At 35.8% G+C, this 19,859-nt stretch overlaps 1 protein-coding gene across 3 annotated transcripts in view; it reads right to left on the bottom strand.

Moving 5' to 3' along the window:
* DMD (dystrophin) overlaps positions 1-19,859 on the bottom strand; it is a 2,147,259-nt gene that overhangs the window by 1,294,369 nt on the left and 833,031 nt on the right. For 2 of the 3 annotated variants that reach the window (XM_081564318.1, XM_081564319.1), the window contains exons 30-32: positions 17,891-18,052; positions 1,332-1,442; positions 759-932 (exon numbers count right to left, since the gene is read on the bottom strand). In XM_081564318.1, coding sequence (XP_081420444.1) covers positions 759-932; positions 1,332-1,442; positions 17,891-18,052 — 447 coding nt within the window. Of the gene's footprint in view, positions 1-758; positions 933-1,331; positions 1,443-17,886; positions 18,053-19,859 lie in introns of all 3 variants that reach the window. The other variant, XM_081564320.1, reaches the window with a different exon arrangement.

Genomic DNA, 19,859 nt, shown 5'->3' with positions numbered 1-19,859 from the left:
GTGAAGATTTACACTACAGGCTAATCATATCTTCCATACCTATTTATTCTGTCTTTGTTGTCTGGCAGAATTTCATTGCATATCCAGGCCTGACTTTAAATGGAAAGATACTAGGATTTGGAGTCAGCATGCCTGGCTTGGAATCTTGCTTTTGCTTTGCACTCGATGTTTGTCTTTAAATTCTCTCATTTAACCTGTGGCCCTGAGAATTAAGGGCTTCTCTGGCAGCTCAGCTGGTAAAGAATCTACCGGCAATGCAGGAAACCCCAGTTCGATCCCTGGGTCAGGAAGATCCCCTGGAGAAAGGATAGGCTACCCACTCCAGTTTTCTTGCCTGGAGAATTCCATGGACAGAGGAGCCTGAGTCAGACATGACTGAGCGACCTTCACCTGAGAATTAAAGATGACTTGTGTGGATTGCTTTGCTTCCTTGGCACTCATTTCTAGAATCGTTTTTACTATTGCAGATACTTTCACTGTTGCTGTTTCCAGACCAGTATATTCTCAGGATTTCCATTTAAAAATATTTTCAAACTTCCATAAGAATTAAACAAAGGTGATATTCTGCATAGTGCTTGGAAAATTATAGACTCAAAGAAGACATTTTCAGAAGAGATATTAAGTGGCTCCTATTTCAAAAATAGTTCTTGTCTCCCAATTCACTTGTGCAAATTTTTGTTCTTATACCAAATACTGTTCTCCTTATTCCAATAAGGAAGTCAAGGGGTGGCTGCATATTTGCCATCAGCAATACGTACCACACAATGATTTAACTGTGACTGTACTACTTCCTGTTCAACACTCTTTGTTTCCAGTGCAGGCAAGTGCATCTTCACTTCATCTAAAATCATCTTACTTTCCTGTAGACGCTGCTCAAAATTGGCGGGCTTCTGGAACAATCGAAATTTCATGGAAACATCTTGCATTTTTTTCTGTAAAGACAGTTTAAGAAAACATGGATTTGATTTTGCCTTCTGAAAAATAACCAGTCATACTTTTGTTAATGTGCTTTCCTTTATTCTGGAAGATACACAAGGATAGAAATAAAAACAAACTAAAGCAACACTTTTGCCATTTGTCCAGCACAAAGAACACATGCATTTGGGAGAAGAATTCAGCAATCATTCTTAATGTGATACTAAATAAAAGACAATTTATTAACCTATTTTATCCTTAAAATGTACAATTCAAAACAGTATGTATCATTTATATATCATTTGTAGCTTTAAAATGCCCTTAACCTCAATTTGTTAATAAGCAAGTTATCTAACGTAAACAATATTTTAATATCCAACTAAAACAAGGTCCTTAGTTAATGGAATAATACGTACCTGTGCCAATTCAATTTGGGATAGTACCCGTTGAGCAGTTTCCTTTCCTTGGTAATGTTTCTTCATTTCTTCTAAACTGATTTCATGACTCGTCAAATCAGATTGGATTTTCTGTTGGGAGAACAGCATTATAAGTCAGCATGCTCTGCAAGTTATTGCCAAGAACAAGTCACTTTCCAAGAAAATGAAATTCAGAAACTCTCTCAAAACATTATTACAATGTAGCCTCTTACAACATAACAATAAGAAGATTTTCTTTTTACTTACCAAAACTTCCAAAAAATGAACTAGTTATCTCCTATTGGGATTATTAAAAAAATTAATTATCCTTTTGAATCAGTGTTCATAAATAGCTATTTCAGATATAATTTGTAGTAGGAAGCATCTATTTATTTTGAAGAAAAGCATATTTACTGAATCATTTTTCTGTACACCTGAAACACTGTAAATCAATTATACTTCAACAACAACAACAAAAGAAAAGCACAGTTAAAATAGAAAAAGTTAAAAGGTCATGGACTTGATAGAGAAGAACAGAAGGAGGGCTTGGAAGAGACGTGGTTATTGTCTAACTGGTCACAAAAGTCCTGGCTAAGGGAAATATAGACTTGTATACAAATCTCTGAAATGTTAGTTCCAGGATGAAAGAATACTATCACGGTCCCATGTCTCTTTTTAAAAATATGGTTGTTTTGCATATGACATACATTTTCACAATTTAAGAATCTATCATCTTATCGTAGCTTCTTGTAATTTCTGAATTATTTCCATAAGCAGGTGTCAATATCACATGTGTCAGATGGATCTTCCAGGTAGGCTTCAGAGCAGATTACTGAAGGGGTGGGATGCTCTCCCAGGTAGAGCCTCAGACAGTGATGCAGATTTGACAAGGTTTATGTTAATCCAGTGAGGAGCCCTGGAAAAGCCCCAGATTGAACAGAGACAGCCAAGTCCTACATTCATCTCATGCTCAGTCACTGGCTGGGGCTCTTCTGGAAAGAAAGTGGTCTCAGTTCAAAAGCTGGGTTGGATTCGGAAAGGGCTGGAGTTGGGGGCTGCAAGGTTCACTGAAGGTGATCTGAGCTGCCCACTTCTGCGACCACCACAAGCACACTTAACTAACAGACACACCCAGGAAGCATCTACTTATATCTAATATGTGAAAATTACATTCTTTTACCTTCAAATTCATATTCAAATATGACCAAAGATAAGATGTTAGCCTTTATTAATTAAAAAAAAAAAAGCTAACTGTTGCAGCAATAAGTCATAATGAGGAAGTTGCATGTGGACAATATTCCTTAATAGTGATCTTTACTCAGAAATTCTAGGCTATATTTCAGTTAAATTTCAAACAAACTCTGTATCTAGGAAAGGGAAGCTAAATGTCTCAAATGCCTTGCTTTCTGATACATACTTAATAGCTTCCTACAGAGACTGATTTTTAGACTTTAAATAACCAAAAAATATTTCTATATTTTCTAAAATGAGAAAAGACATGCATGATCAAGTTGTATTTAAAAGAATGTCTGTATTTGACTTATACACTTCAGGAGTGGGTCATATCCTGCAGTGTGCAGAGACAAAAATGATAAAATCATTCACTTCTTCCTATCAGATCCAGCAAAAATTAGCTACTGGTCAAATTATACTAATTTAAATGTAAGTCATTGTCAGATTATCATAAATAAGAGAAGAAAATGATTAACGTATACCACAGGACCCATAAAATTTTCACACACAACAATTTGTATAATACGTATTAGCATAACCTAATTTACAGCAATTGGAGTCAATTGCAGTACATATTACTGGAAAATAACACCAGTGTGCTTAGCAGTTACCAAAGGGAACTACAGCCCTGAAATGAGTAATAAGAATTGTTCCAAGAAAATGGGTTAAGTGGTGAAGGAGTTTTTCAGAATACAAGGTTATAAATGTACAGATACACTTTGATATTAATCTTTAGCATAGTGATCCTAACAATTATAAAGGTAAAGTAAGTACCAATTACTTAAGTGATTAGAATTCTGGTTTAAAGTAGAGCAAAGACTCTAGCAAATCTATATATATATATTTTACTTTATATAATATCTTCAGTGGTTGAATTACGACATTCCATAAGAAACAGCAGTGTGCACATATTATCCAGGAACCAAAGAATGTGGGGTTAGGGGTCCATATTAGTGCATCACTGGGGGCATCAGAAGCTTTAGAGAGTTTATGGTCTTGACTTCTTAGGTGGATACTGCTCACCCCTTCAGAATGGTGGGTCACTAACAACCATGTCTCTGTCACATAATTTGCCACCCCCAAGACATGTAATTATAGCATGAGGAATGCTTATGCCCAGGTAGGTCCATCAGGTTCTCTCTCAGAACTGACAGAAGAAAGCCTTGTCAAGCTCTGTGGGTGCATGAAACTTTCTTACATATAACACTGTAGTTATGAAGTCCCTAGTTTACACTGTTAGTTTAGGAAGACCAAAGGCCCATGACCAGAGAGAGGAAAAAAGAGACACATACGCAAATATACTGATGGCTTTCAAACATAGGCTGAAGTAGACAGCAACTGCCAAAGATGGCTGTAACAAGAGTGCCAATACCATATGTTCCTCTTACCATTTCCCCATTAAGAGGCAGAGTTTATTTCTTCACCTCTTTAAATCTAGGTTAGCCCTATGACAGCCTTGACTGGTAATGATGTGCCATTTATGGGAAAAGCTCTTAACTGGGCTAGCAGCTTTCGCTTCTGCCCTTTTGGAACACTCATCCCTTAGGAACCCATGGGTTCCCTCTTGGAACCCATCTGACAGGCTCTGAAAGGCCTAAGCCACGCAGAGAGGCTGTGGAGAAGTGTTTCAGTAGAGAGTCCCCAGAGAGCTTTCACCTCACAGGAAGCATCATCTTCTAGACATGAAAGTGAAAAAGTGAAGTCGCTCAGTCGTGTCCAACTCTTTGTGACCCCATGGACTGTAGCCTACCAGGCTTCTCCATCCATGGGATTTTCCAGGCAAGAATACTGGAGTGGGTTGCCACTTCATTCTAGACATGAAGGAGTCATATTGGATGTCCAGTCCATTTGAGCTTACAAGTCACCATGGTACCCACCCACAAATAAAAACAACCACATGAGAGATTCCAAGAGAAACCATCCAGCTGACCCTTCTCAATTCACAAACCATTAGAGAAACTGATAATTTGCTGTTACAAGTGACCAAAACACAGGCTCTAATCCTTTCCTGAGTAAAAACTTTATGCTCACTCTTGATTTCCATGAGGCATTCCCATGTCCTTATGATCATCTTCCCTCCCTCATTTTTGTTTTTGCTTTAGTTAATTCAATGTTGCTACTTGTAATTAACTGTCCTAAAGGGTATACTGGATATGCAAGGAGATGAGAGCTTTAAAAACAAAAGCATTCTTGAATGAGGGAAGATGAGGTGTGGACAGGGCACTAAACCACATGAAGAGTTAGCAGAACTGAAATAATGCATAGAGAATTAATGCTCATCCCGAAATATAACTAGAAATACAGGTGGGAATGAGGTATTAAATAACCTCATATATTAAATGAAAAAAATTGTAGTATTTTTAATCTGAAGTTAAAGTTTAAATTTTAGAAGTGATCAGAATCACAGATAATAGTTTTACTGCTACTACGTACTCTAATTAATAAAGCAATTCATAATGAGAGAATGCTTCCATAAACTCTGTAATCCTTTGATATGAATTTGCGTTTTATTAATCACCATACAGAGCTACACATGTGTGTGTATCTTTCTTTTCAAAGCAGCAGCATGCACCTGTACAAACAGCCTTTATTTTAGTGCACTCAACCGTTAGAGGGAAGTAGAAAGGGAGGGCCAGGAGACGACCGTGGAGAAGAGAGAAATTTAAGGGATGGGAGAAAAAGGGAAACTGAAGAAAGATAAGCAACAGTCTAAGAGAAGGAGAAAAGGGACGACCAGCAAAGAGAGAGGTTGCCACCGAAATCAAGTATGTGAGTTTTAAGAATGAGGGAGAGGTGGACAATGTCAATTTTGAAACAAATCAAATAAGTGCTATTAAATAAGGGCATATTATTTGGTCAATGAGCACTGTAGCTAGGACAGTGTCAGTGGATGGTGAAAGCAGAAATCAAATTTTCAAGGGCTGAAGCCTGATTAAGGACAAGGAAAAGTCCCTATAAAAACATTTTAAATCAGTTTTGAAGACTTCTCTCCACATGAAATGTAGGACAGTAGAACTGAACGTGTATGAAGGCCATGTGAAAGGAGGCAGTGGATGAAGCATTTAAAAAAAATAAGAAGCATGCATGAAGTTAATGTAATACAAAAAACCCTGGAAGAAATGAGAGAAAATGGAGTGAAGGGCAAAAATCTATAATCAATGGAAAATACTGACAGGTAGAGGAGTGCCACTTTTTCAGAAGCCAAAGGCAACACCTAAAGATGATTCTGGATGTGGAGAAGTGCAAAGTGCAATGCTTCCTACTTGATGCTCTCTGGGAATCGGCATAGATAAAGCTGGATTTAAATCTCAGGGTTCTGATTTGCCACCTGGTCAACACAACACACTTTCGAGCCTCCTTCGAGGGAGGGGAGTTGATCATAAGAACACAGTAATGCCTCATGGAAATCAAGGTGAGCAGAAACTTTTCTCATCTCTAAACTTATGGTCATAATGACAAGCCAGCAATGAAGCATGGCCATCATCTGTAGGCAGAGTATCTGGGAAAATTCTCACGTCTGCAGTAGACAACTCTATTGGTTTTTGTAATAAGATTAGAGGCAGTTGTATAAGTAAATCCCTGCTGAAGTTGTCTGCACAAATATCTGTTCATGACTTTTCAGTGCCGTTATATATCACTTATTTATGAACATGAGCCCCTTGATATCTTCTGAGGATGAGAGGGTTGGTGAGGAAACAAAAGGTAAGTGAATAGTCATTATGGAAAATAAGAAAGGAAAATGATGAGGTGAAAATTAAAAAGATATTCAGAGAGAGCAGAGGGGTCAAATTCTATGCCTCTAACAGGATCTGTCCACGTTTTTAACTCATTAATCCATTTGGCACTCAAGGTGTATATAGCAAAGGAAACAAAGAAATATACACATAATTCCATTAGCTTTTTATACTATAGGGGTGAGAGAAGAGCCCTGAAGGAAAAAACATCATTATCATCATTGCCAAAGTAGACATGTGTATGACCTTCTGTCTGAACAGTTCACAAACATTCATTTGATTACCTAATAAAATGAAGGTAAGTATCTACAATCCTCAACTACAATTACATATGAGGGTAAAAATGTTGACTTAGCCAAGGTAAAGTAGCAAATTCAACTGCCCTTTAAACAACTGCACTGCCTCTTAAATTATGATTTAAAAATAAAAATATTCTTCAAATGGACATTTATCAGGAAAAAACATTTAATATTATCTACACAGTTGTATTGTTTAGCTTGTCAATTGAATTCAAGAAGGAAATTCTTCATCTACTATCTTATTCCAGAGAGTGAGAACAAAACAACTGACCCTATTCTTAAAGAATTTCTGGGGAAACAGAATGTAAAGATATGAGTAAATTACAAAGCAGAAATATGTGCAATATAATAGCAAAAACTCAGGCTATGCCATAAAGGACAAGACACATATACATTTCTACTATAGAATCTGATAAAAATTTCAAGAAATTGGCATATTTAACTTCCACACGGCTGATAAGTTTCTTAGAGGGGTGCATGCATGCTCTGTCACTAACTTGTGTCTGACTCTTGCGATCCCATGAATTATAACCCGCCAGGCTCCTCTGTCCATGGGACTTCCCTGGCAAGAATACTGGAGGAGGTTGCCATTTCCTGCTCCAATTTAGCGGGGTAGATAAGAAAATAAGAAAACAGGATCCCAATCCAGGTTGTGGGAACCATGCTAGCAAAGACTGAGTTTAGAATGTGCAGAGTGTGTATACTTAGTTTCACAGAAGAACTGGACGTGGGTAGAGTAAAAATCACTATTTAGAGGAGGAATTAATGTAAAGTTACTGAAACTTAAGTTTCAGGGATGGTCAGTTCAGTTCAGTTGCTCAGTCGTGTCCGACTCTTTGTGACCCCATGAACCAAAGCACGCCAGGCCTCCCTGTCCATCACGAACTCCTGGAGTTTACCCAAACTCATGTCCATTGTGTCGGTGATGATATCCAACCATCTCATCGTCTGTTGTACCCTTCTCCTCCTGCGCTCAGTCTTTCCCAGCATCAGGGTCTTTTCCAATGAGTCAATTCTTCGCATCAGGTGGCCAAAGTATTGGAGTTTCAGCTTCAACATCAGTCCTTCCAATGAACACCCAGGACTGATCTCTTTTAGGACAGACTTGTTGGATCTCCTTGCAGTCCAAGAGTCTTCTCCAACACCACAGTTCGAAAGCATCAACTCTTCAGCGCTCAGCTTTCTTTATGGTCCAACTCTCACATCCATACATGACCACTGGAAAAACCATAGCCTTGACTAGCCGGACTTTTGTTGGCAAAGTAATGTCTCTGCTTTTAAATATGCTATCTAGGTTGGTCATAACTTTCCTTCCAAGGAGTAAGCGTCTTTTGATTTCATGGCTGCAATCACCATCTGCAGTGATTTTGGAGCCCCCCAAAATCAAGTCAGCCACTGTTTCCACTGTTTGCCCATCTATTTGCCATGAAGTGATAGGACTGGATGCCATGATCTTAGTTTATTGAATATTGAGTTTTAAGCCAGCTTTTTCACTCTCTTTCACTTTCATCAAGAGGCTCTTTAGCCCTTCACTTTCTGTCATAAGGGTGGTGTTATCTGCATATCTGAGGTTATTGATATTTCCCCCGGCAATCTTGATTCCAGCTTGTGCTTCTTCCAGCCCAGCGTTTCTCATGATGTACTCTGCATATAAGTTAAATAAGCAGGGTGACAATATACAGCCTGGACGTACTCCTTAACCTATTTGGAACCAGTCTGTTGTTCCATGTCCAGTTCTAACTGTTGCTTCCTGACCTACATACAGGTTTCTCAAGATGCAGGTCAGGTGGTCTGGTATTCCCATCTCTTGAAGAATTTTCCAGAGTTTATTATGATCCACACAGTCAAAGGCTTTGGCATAGTGAATAAAGTGGAAATAGATGTTTTTCTGGAACTCTCTTGCTTTTTTGATGATCCAGCGGATGTTGGCAATTTGATATATGGTTCCTCTGTCTTTTGCAAAACCAGCTTGAATATCTGGAAGTTCATGATTCATGTATTGCTGAAGCCTGGCTTGGAGAATTTTGAGCATTACTTTACTAGCGTGTGAGATGTGTGCAATCCTGCGGTAGTTTGAACATTCTTTGGCATTGCCTTTCTTTGGGAATGGAATGAAAACTGAACTTTTCCAGTCCTGTGGCCACTGCTGAGTTTTGCAGATTTGCTGACATGTTGAGTGCAGCACTTTCACAGCATCATCTTTCAGGATTTGAAATAGCTCAACTGGAATTCCATCACCTCCACTAGCTTTGTTCGTAGTGATGCTTCCTAAGGCCCACTTGACTTCACATTCCAGGATCTCTGCCTCTAGGTGAGTGATCACACCATTGTGATTATCTGGGACGTGAAGATCTTTTTTGTACAGTTCTTCTGTGTATTCTTGCCACTTCTTCTTAATATCTTCTGCTTCTGTTAGGTCCATATAATTTCTGTCCTTTATCGAGCCTATCTTTGCATGAAATGTTCCCTTAGTATCTCTAATTTTCTTGAAGAGATTCTAGTCTTTCCATTCTGTTGTTTTCCTCTATTTTTTTGCATTAATTGCTGAGGAAGGCTTTCTTATCTCTCCTTGTTATTCTTTGGAACTCTGCATTCAACTGGATGCATCTTTCCTTTTCTCCTTTCGTTTTCTCTTCTCTTCTTTTCCCAGCTATTTGTAAGGCCTCCTCAGACAGCCATTTTGCTTTCTTGCATTTCTTTTTCTTGGGGATGGTCTTGATTCCTGTCTCCTGTTCAATGTCACGAACCTCCGTCCATAGTCCATCAGGCACTCTATCAGATCTAGTCCCTTAAATCTATTTCTCACTTCCACTGTATAATCATAAGGGATTTGATTTAGGTCATACCTGAATGGTCTAGTGGTTTTCCCCACTTTCTTCAGTTTAAGTTTGAATTTGGCAATAAGGAGTTCATGATCTGAGCCACAGTCTGCTCCCGGTCTTGTTTTTGATGACCTTATAGAGCTTCTCCATCTTTGGCTGCAAAGAATATAATCAGTCTGATTTTGGGGTTGGCCATCTGGTGATGTCCATGTGTAACGTCTTCTCTTGTGTTGTTGCAAGAAGGTGTTTGCTATGACCAGTGTGTTCTCTTGGCAAATCTCTATTAGCCTTTGCCCTGCTTCATTCTGTACTCCAAGGCCAAATTTGCCTGTTACGCCAGGTGTTTCTTGACTTCCTACTTTTGCATTCCAGTGCCCTATAGTGAAAAGGACATTTTTTTGGGGGGGTATTACTTCTAAAAGGTCTTGTAGGTCTTCATAGAACCGTTCAACTTCAGCTTCTTCAGCGTTACTGGTCAGGGCATAGACTTGGATTACCGTGTGATATTGAATGGTTTGTCCTGGAAACGAGCAGAGATCATTCTGTCCTTTCGAGATTGCATCCAAGTACTGCATTTCAGACTCTTTTGTTGACTATGATGGCTACTCCATTTCTTCTAATGGATCCCTGCCCACAGTAGTAGATATAATGGTCATCCGAGTTAAATTCACCCATTCCAGTCCATTTTAGTTTGATGATTCCTAGAATGTTGGCATTCACTCTTGCCATCTCCTGTTTGACCACTTCCAATTTGCCTTGATTCATGGACCTAACATTCCAGGTTCCTATGCAATATTGCTCTTTACAGCATTGGACCTTGCTTCCATCACCAGTCACATCCACAACTGGGATGGTCACTTGCCAAAAATATAAAATTATTCTCTAACAAAATTTAATTTTTTTATAACGTTTTTTTCTTTTTTTCTCCTTAAAGACTGTCCCCTCAAAGCTGCCTCCAGTAGCATGGCATTACAAGAAAAAAAAAAAAAAAAAAAAAGCCAAAATAATTTTAGTGATCACTGAAACATAGGCCTTCTGATGATAAACTTCACATTTTTCCAAACGATCCGTAATGTTTTCAAGATTTAAAAACAATGAAGACAAAAATGACTTATAAACAAATGACCAAAAACTTAACTTTTATCTGTCAAAAGGGGATGTGAAGGACCATGTAACTTGTGAAAGAAAAATCTGCAAATTTTTAAGTTTCAATGCAAAGAATTACATGGACTTTGAAATGTTCATATTTATATCAAGTTCATATTTGTATCAACATAGACTATTGAGTGGATGGATTTCTGTACTCTTAGAAAGCTCACCACTACTAAAACCATTAAAACTGAAAAAAAAGATGGCTGAATGCCATATAAAACTGAGATTTTATGATATTTTATAGGCAGAATTCCTAGAAAAATTCTCATATCTGTAGTGTTATTCCGATAGGATGAGAGATCAAAATTTCTTCATCAATTAAGTATTATGCATGATAGGAGGAGCACAGTGACTAAATATATTTTATAAACTAAGGAAAACAATACTACAGAATGTCTCCGAATATTTTATATATTAATATGTGTTAATATCCAAGAGGAATATAATTCTTTGTTCAAAATATTCTTTTGGTTTTTTTTGGCAAAATATATCACACAAGTAAATTTAAGAAATCCTACTCATGTACTTAGTGAGTATAAACATATATTCATGTACTAAATATACTCTCATACACTTAATGTGTTTATTTAGAGATGACAATTTAATTCATTATTAAAATTATAAGGTAAAAATGGATATATATCTCTAATTGATCTACTTTGGGAAGGTTGTAATCATGTACCATACTTATATTTAGCTAGCATCTTTAAAAATTAATTCCACAATTCTTACCTTCAACTGATACTTTTTTAAAATTAGTTTATTTATCTATTTTTTAACTTTACAATAGTGTATTTGTTTTGCCATACATTGACATGAATCCAATTTTTAGTTTGTACTTAGTATATCTTTTACCACCTTTTTTATTTAATACCATCTGATTATTATTCTGAAACTTTATAATTTAAAAATGCTTTACCACTTTAGGGCAGGCTTATTGTAAAATAGACAAGTGAGTTGTTTAAATAACTATTATGAAAACTTCTATGCAAAATGGACAATCTCCCATTTACAAATTACTTTTAAAAAAGATAGATCATTTTTTCTGACATTATAATCAGACAATGAAAAAAAATAACATTAAAAAAAAAACTTTTGTAATATACAAGAAAATATTGGGAAATGACAATTTCATCCAAAGGATAATGATTTCCAAAGTTAGCTACCAGATTTGTAAGATCTGCTAAAGGTCTAAAGACAGTACTATCTCAGTTCCATGTTTATTTAAAATACACATCTACCAGGGTATGGATGGTAAGTGTTTGAAGAAAATAACTGATCATGTGAAACTCTCATCTTAGCTTCGTATTAAAATCAGTTATTTCCAAAAGAAATAAAATGAAAGGAAGTAGCCAACGCATGATGCTGATTTGGAACCCCCATGGATTCTCTAAAAGGAACTCTCAACTTAATACTTCTGAGGATCACTAGATGTCTTTCATAAAAAAAGTGAAATGATATAAAGCAGATTAAATAATCATACAATTACCAAAATAAGACATTTGATAATACAGAAATTATGTTCACAATTAGCATGATATATCGAAAGCAAGAAACAACAATGGAAATGAAAATAGCCATTTTTCCATTAAAGATGGTAAGGGCAAATTATAAAACTAAAAATCAAACATTAACGACATTTCCAATATAGCCCTTTACAACTAACTGAGCAGAGAACAGGGCTTTTTATCATGATTTACCTCATCAGACCATTCTCATATATCAAATTAATGACAGAAAATGGCTAGCAAAATTAAGGTGTAACTATTTACTGGAATAAAGGAAACTTTATGTCAGATAATTGTTCAAACTTTTCTCATATCAGATAAAGAAAATGACTCCAAAGAAAATATTTCAGAAATAAAAACATTAGATGTCACGTTAAGACTACAAATGGGGAAATTTAATGGTTAGATGAGTAATTTTTAAACAAACAGTAATTTTGATACGGCATCCTCAAGATGGTGAAATGGCCACATACAACACATACTCACAAAATTAAAGAAATAAAATGTACTAAAGGATCTTGAATAGTTTGTACTTTTAAAATGTGGGACATGGAAAAAAATGTAATTGTTCACATCTTCTGCAACTCTTGCTTGCAATTATTTCCCACAATATTAAACATGTCAAAATAACAATAATAGCCATTTTATAATGGGGAATAATCAGTTCTATACAGTAATACACACAGGCAGCATTTCAGTGTCAGAACAGATTTAAAATTCATTGCATTGTTTATCATTATATCTATACTGCTGGGTAAAAAGAAATGAAAATGTGTGTTGTGGTTATGTGGAGTTTAATATCAGAGCCCAAATATCTGTAATCACGCTCCATTTTATTGTTCTGTGATTAAATCATTTATTACATTATTCCTGGATGAATTTCCCTATATGGGTTTATGCTGTCTAGTTCATAAATTGGTGAAGTAGGCTGTAAAGTTAGACTGTTTTGAGTCATCTGGCAATCAAATGTGCCTATTTACACTATAAAAGTCCTTTTTATTCCATAATGAAATGATAAGCTTAATCTGATAGACCGAAATTTGCATTTAAGTCTTTATTTTTTAAGCAATGACTTTGAGAATTTTGGAATGCTTTCATTTAAACAGAGCCAAATATATTTTAAGTGAGTGAGAAGATTTAGCTTTAATAAATACAGGAAGACCTCAATTATGAATTATTTTGATGTGCAGCTAATGCAATCATCTATAATTAACAGCTTTCTTTTGTGAAAAGAAGATCCTTCTTTTCTATTTATTGATACTAAGTTTTAACCATATTTTAACTGGGATGGAAAAAGAGATGGAAGGAAGATATCTGCTCTGTAGAGAACCTGGACTACCCAAAAGTCCTAGTTTGATGAGCGAAATATAGGAGCACTTTTCTATGCTGACTATGAGGTCCTCTCCTTTGGTAGTCATTTATTTTTTTCCTAAATTGTTCTATTTTGCCTCTCTACTCATGAACATAAATCTACTATGTGAGATATGAGGCTGCAGAAGATGGAATCAGGGATTTTCAGGACAAAAATACTGAACAATTTAGCAATCACAGTCACTGCTAAACAACCCCAACGCTTCTTTTGGTAATCTAAGTAACGGGCTCACGTTCTCCTCTATGAAACATGTATCTTCAACACATAATGATGTGGAGCATTTCAACAGGTACTCATGTTAGACTGTTCTTACATATTGGAGATTCAAACTATGAGATGACTATAAAAGGGAAAAATACAGATTAAAGTACCTGTGTAATCTTTATTCACTCCAGTATTCTTGCCTGGAGAATCCCAGGGACGGGGGAGCCTGGTGGGCTGCCGTCTATGGGGTCGCACAGAGTCGGACACGACTGAAGTGACTTAGCAATCTTAATAAGTACACATCTAACTGGCTATTTAGACATAGTTATCACAGCTACTACAATGATTTAGAGAGAATATCCAAGCTAGCTGGCACATTAACATATGTGGAATTAGAAAAAAAAAAAAAAAGATGATTAAGCTAAGTTCCTCTTCCTCTATGAAACATCCATAAGGAAAATTCTATTTGTCCAAGTCAATTCTTTCATGCAGGGGTTCTCAGCTATATTGTCTGCCTTCACTTATTTCCCATAAGATTAAAGAAACAAGCAAGATAGAAGTCACCAATGTCTGAATTCCACCCCATCTTCCTCCCAGTGAAATCTTGACTCAGCCATAGGTGAGAATGTTTGTCAAACAGTGTTGAGAAACGTGATGTGGGGGAAAAAAAAAAGACTGGGACTAGTCAGCCATTTCCAAAGTTCTCAACCTTAGATACCTGTTAGGATAACTTGGGGTGGGGGGGTGGTTTCCCAAAATTCTGAGGACTGAGTCCACCTAGAGATTCTGACTTGATTGGCCTGCAATGCAAAGCTAAGGACTTGGATTTCTGCTTCCAGATCTTAGGTGATAAAACTAAATCTCGGTGTTTGACCATGTTCTTCAGTAAATTTAAGGAGTAAAGAACTCCATTCATGCCATGCACTTCTCTACAGTAATCCAATTTGATGATTATATTCTGTATAGTTGTTTCAAAGAAACAATCACGGGGTTTTAATATTTTAATCATACTATTTTTGAAATATATCTTCAAATTTTTGATTTATGTATTCAGATAATCAATTTCTGTATCAAGAAGAGCTTTCCCCATTTGCCTTATGCTATTTGAATCAATAAGATGTCATCTTAATTTTATACTTGAATAAAAGCCTCTCTTTAAATAGGCTGGCATTTTGATGCCGCAGTCATTCAATTTAAGAATGTAGTTTTCTTAAGAATTATTTTTTTGAAATAAAATACTTTAGTCAATGTTTCCCCTAGCAGGATGTGGTTTTACTTTCTAAAAAGTTAAACTTTACTCCTGAAGCTCATGGCACTAAATAAAAAAGTAAAATGTTTTTAATCTGGTTTAGAATCAGAAGGCCCAGTTCCTTTATGCTTAAGAAAGTGACTTGATCTACATTTACTTTTATATAAAATAAGAGTATACTTGTCAAAATATTATACACATTGCACCCATTCCCTTAATCCTGATTTTTTTTTAATACCTGAGAATCTCAAACACTCTTAAAAGGCCGAAAAAGGAAGATTCTTTTTAACAGATTTAAATTTAGTAGTAAAACCACCAGTGCACCACACGGTGGAGTCAAACGTCCACAAATCTATGTGGCCAATATGTGACAGGAAAACTGAGCACAGATATAAGATGACCAAATATGGCAATGCCATTCGTTTTGTCCTCCTTTTCAGTGATGTATTAAAACAAGTACTCAGTTTCTGAAAAGGGAAAGCTAACCCCATTAATCTTTTAATTAGCAATGTAATTTTACGCCAATTTATAGAAACACATTGGGTATGAATTTTCATTTATACAAAGCCTTAAATTTAGCCTCATTATATAAGCTTAGAAAAAACGTCATTTTGGTGGTATTCTTAGGAAGTTCGTTGTCTGACACACTGTGCTTAAGTTCTCACTTCACAGACAATCCCTTTATTCTCTACTTGTTTCTTCCAGGGGAGATTCAAATTGAGCTTCAGGAAAGGCAATCCTTGAAGTAAATCTGAGTAGCTGCTAACTCTGTTCTGGAAAACAATTCACTTTGATGTCATCTTAAAATAAAAGCTCGGAGGGACTTCCCTGGCATTCCAGGGTTTAAGATTCCACACTTCCAATGCAGGAGGCACGGGTTCGATCCCTAGTCAGGGAACTAAGATCACACATGTGGCATTGTGTGGCAAATAAATAAATAAACAAAAAGAATTTTGGAAAAGACTGTTTCCATAGCTTTTGGATGTCATGTATTTTATAATATATCACCATTTGGGAAATTGAAAGTTAAGATCATCTTGAAAATGCAGGTGCAAACAGAAATGTAGGGAAAATAGATTTGAACTTGTTAGTATTCCAAAATCTCTTTTTTCAAGTAGATTTGAAATTTCCTAATCTGTGTGCTGTTATCAACAAGTATTTTGAACTGTTATTAATAATCTTTTATCATAGTTTTTGAGAAAGTAAAACAAAAATCTTTATGTTATTAAACTAGCATGTTATATTCATGTTTATGGAATCACGTACTCATAAGTAAATAAACAAACATTCAGGGTCAACAACCTTTTCACGTAAACTACTTTTTTCCTAAAAGTTCCCAATTTTTACCTCAGACACTAAGAACTTTTGCCAGTCTCAAATTTGCTGCCCATAGTTTCATTCTACCAGCTTGAAAAAGGAACTCCATTTATTTTATAGTATAACTGATTTTAATATTTATACCTTTCAATTTTTTCCTTAATTACATTCAGAAAAGCGTGAGACGTGTTTAATCAAACATTCTTCCAAATTCATGTCACTAAATTAAACAAAATAAGCAGTTCTACTCTGCCTTTAGTTTATAATCATGTAGTTCTTCTCAATTCAGTAAAAATTTCCCATTTCTATCATGCATTCTTCTAAAGCTTGCCTAAAAAAGTTTGTATGTGGCTCAAATTGTCAGAGTCTTCAAAATAGATAATGCTGGAGAACTTGACGAAACGAGGTTAAGTTTGAAGAAGTGTATATACCAGGGAGGTTACATACAGCCCTAGTGGAAAACTATCATGAAGATTTTATCATCAAAAACTTCCCCAACTTCACTTTCTTCACCTCTTGTTACAACAGTCAATGAGGAATCCCACCACTCTAGACTTTTTCAGCCGATTCAAACTACTTGTACTCTATCCCATGTACTCAAAGACTTTCTCGGTCAAACTTATACAATATGGTAAACTAACCCATGCTATTATGTTCACTGATGCTTTGAACATCCATTTAACTGTGATTTAATGCACTGTAATGGCATCATAACCATAATTTATAAATCTAGTATTTCATAAATCCAAATTTATTTTAAAGTGAAAACATTCATGTATCTCCACCAATTAGTGAGTGGTGAGAGGGCCTTGGGGATGGACAGATAACCTTCTAACGCTCCTCACATTATAATGTATCAGTCTGAGTTATCCCTGTGTATTGGGTTCCTAACATATACATATAATATGAAAATTAGCTATGCTACCTTACTATCAGAAAACTCTAAAGATATTTATATAAGTAATACTTATGATATTTTACAAACAAGCAAATGTTATTTAAAAATAGAAATACAGCATTACTGTCCAAGTTGAAAATTAATATGAATATAGCATAAATTTACTCAGTATAAATCTGACTTAGATTTATTTTCATTACTATTTTAACTCTGATTCTAGAAAAACTAGTTTAATACATTTCATAATTCAGATTGAATAGTGCTGAATATATCATATGTGAGTATGAGTATAGAGAATATTAGTATTAGTAATAAAATGTAAATTTATATCTCTAATCCCTTGTTATTAACTACTTACAACACATTAAATGTAGAACATAGTTTATATGAAGGATAATGAAGGTGAGTTGATAAGAAAATATCTGGGGCTGCATTTTTAATAATACCACCAAAAATATTTTCTTTATAATTTACATTCCTATGGTTTCCCTCCAGCTAAATTATAGATCAAAAACAGTGATAAATAGCAGACTTCAGTGTGATACTGCGCTAGTCTTTTAAGTGTTTATTTCAAGTTCCTCCATTACATACATTCGAAAATAAATCTCAGAGTACTAATCTAGAGCTCTTTTCCCCCTTATCTCCCAACAGTCAAATCAGTCGATCAAATAACACTCTGTGCAACTAGATGAATAAATTTTAAGTTAGAAATTCACCACCATCTTGGTCAGATAATAAAAACCAAAGAAGCTAGTCCCAGGTTCTACTTGCCTGGGCTTCCTGAGGCATCTGAGCGGCATCCACTTTGTCGGCGATATAAGCTGCCAACTGCTTGTCAATTGATGAGAGGGACTCCTGAATTAACTGTAAGGATTTTTCAATCTCCTGGGCAGACTGGATACTCTGTTCAAGCAACTTTTGCCTCCTCACAGCCTAAAGAAAGAAAGGAAAAAAAAAAAAAAAAGAATCAGTCCAATGTTTACTGGTGATAGTTTTTCTGCATTCCGGCTGTAAACCAAAAGAAGATTCTAGATTCTCCGTCATCACCTTTTTGTAAGATAGATTTCGCAGCTTCCTGCTACTCATTCAGCTCTACTTTAAAAAAATGAAAATAAGAATAAGAAAAAAAGAGCACACAAAACTACATCAGGAATCTCTGCAGGACAAAAATCACAGTATTATGTACATCAAGGAAAGAGGCTTGGAAAAACATTAGGGAAGTCATCTCCGTCATTGCAATCTGTCGTTCTCAGGCCGAATGCTCCTCCTGATCTCATTATATAGTTCAAGAGATTTGGTTTACTTAGAATAGGGTCATCGTCATCACAATCCAATTCAAGATAGATAATCCACTTCCACCAGTGAGACACATATACAATCTGTTCAGAATCAGCTCCTTTTCAAAAACGGAATTTTAGAGAAACATTTGGTTATGGATTTATTTTGAATACTATTTCAACCAACTATGCATGGTATTTTTTTCCTCCTCTTCCTTTCACAATTTGGATTATGGAAATTGCTTGTGCAATTGGATTTGTGTTACTGCTGAAGTAGAACAAATAATAAGTAACCCTAATATAGCTGCAATTAATCTTGATTGTTACTGTAAGTATGATTACAATAATTTAACACTTTTTAAGTATAAATAGCATGCGGAACAGATTGCAGAGTCTCCCTTCAAGGATCTGTTCACCTTTAAAAGAGTAGTTATAAAAGAAATGGGACAGGTAACTTACTGAGAATTCCTTAAATTATGCATCATAATCAAGAATTTTTCATTATTATACAATATGAAGGCATGATTATCTGATACAAAAGAACCATCCTTCCCAATGACCATGACCAGGGTTTTAAAAATAATCCTGCTTTTTTATATTACATACAGAATATTAGATATGACATAAAGAATATAAACATTGGCTCTTAATTTTAAAAGATACTACAGATATCAATGTCCTTTAATGAAGCCAACTTGGAATATAGCGTTACTCAAGCAAGAACAAAGCTAAAGGCATCTGGACCAAAGGAAAAGGAGCTGAAAGACATGTGATGCTAAAGGAGCAAGGAAGGTCTTCTGGGTATTTCTACCTACACCATAAATCTTCAGGATTCTGTCTGAGGCTTTTCTTTCTTAACATTCTACCCATACCCTCAAATACAATTACACCTCATAAGCTCACAATTCTTAACTCTGCATCTCCAGTGCAGATTCCCCGCTTGCTCTCTACACTTGCATATACATTCTCCTACTTGACATTTCCACCTGGGTGTCCCACAGCCATCAAAACAACAACAGCACTAAATATGGATCCACTCTCGGACCTCCCCAACTTGCTTTTCCTCTTTCTGTGTATTGTTTTTTCCTGTCTCAGGGTTTTATCATCACGGCCTTTATTAGCCATTATTTTGGATATTTTCTTATCTTCTATTATATCCTTAGCCATTTTGCAATTAATGAGCCCATCATTCACCAATCCCTTCTTCTACCTTCTAGTATTTCTTGATTCCATCCTTTTCTCCTCATTTCACCACCATTACTCTACTTGAGGTCATTAGCATTTCTTGCCTCAAACATGGATACAGGACTCTTGGCTGGTATCCTGCCATGCCACTACTCATCTGCAAAGCAGATACAGTATGTTATTTGTAAAGCAACGTAATAATTATCTCCTTCAATAATCCAGTGATTCCTTATTTTTCTTAGGATAAAAGTTTTACTTTTTAATACGGCTCAAAAGTT

This window comes from Giraffa tippelskirchi, chromosome X (assembly GCF_054371585.1).
Source record: "Giraffa tippelskirchi isolate mGirTip1 chromosome X, T2T-mGirTip1v1.2.pri, whole genome shotgun sequence".
NCBI lineage: Eukaryota > Metazoa > Chordata > Mammalia > Artiodactyla > Giraffidae > Giraffa > Giraffa tippelskirchi.
This window is presented reverse-complemented; position numbering and strand designations above follow the sequence as displayed.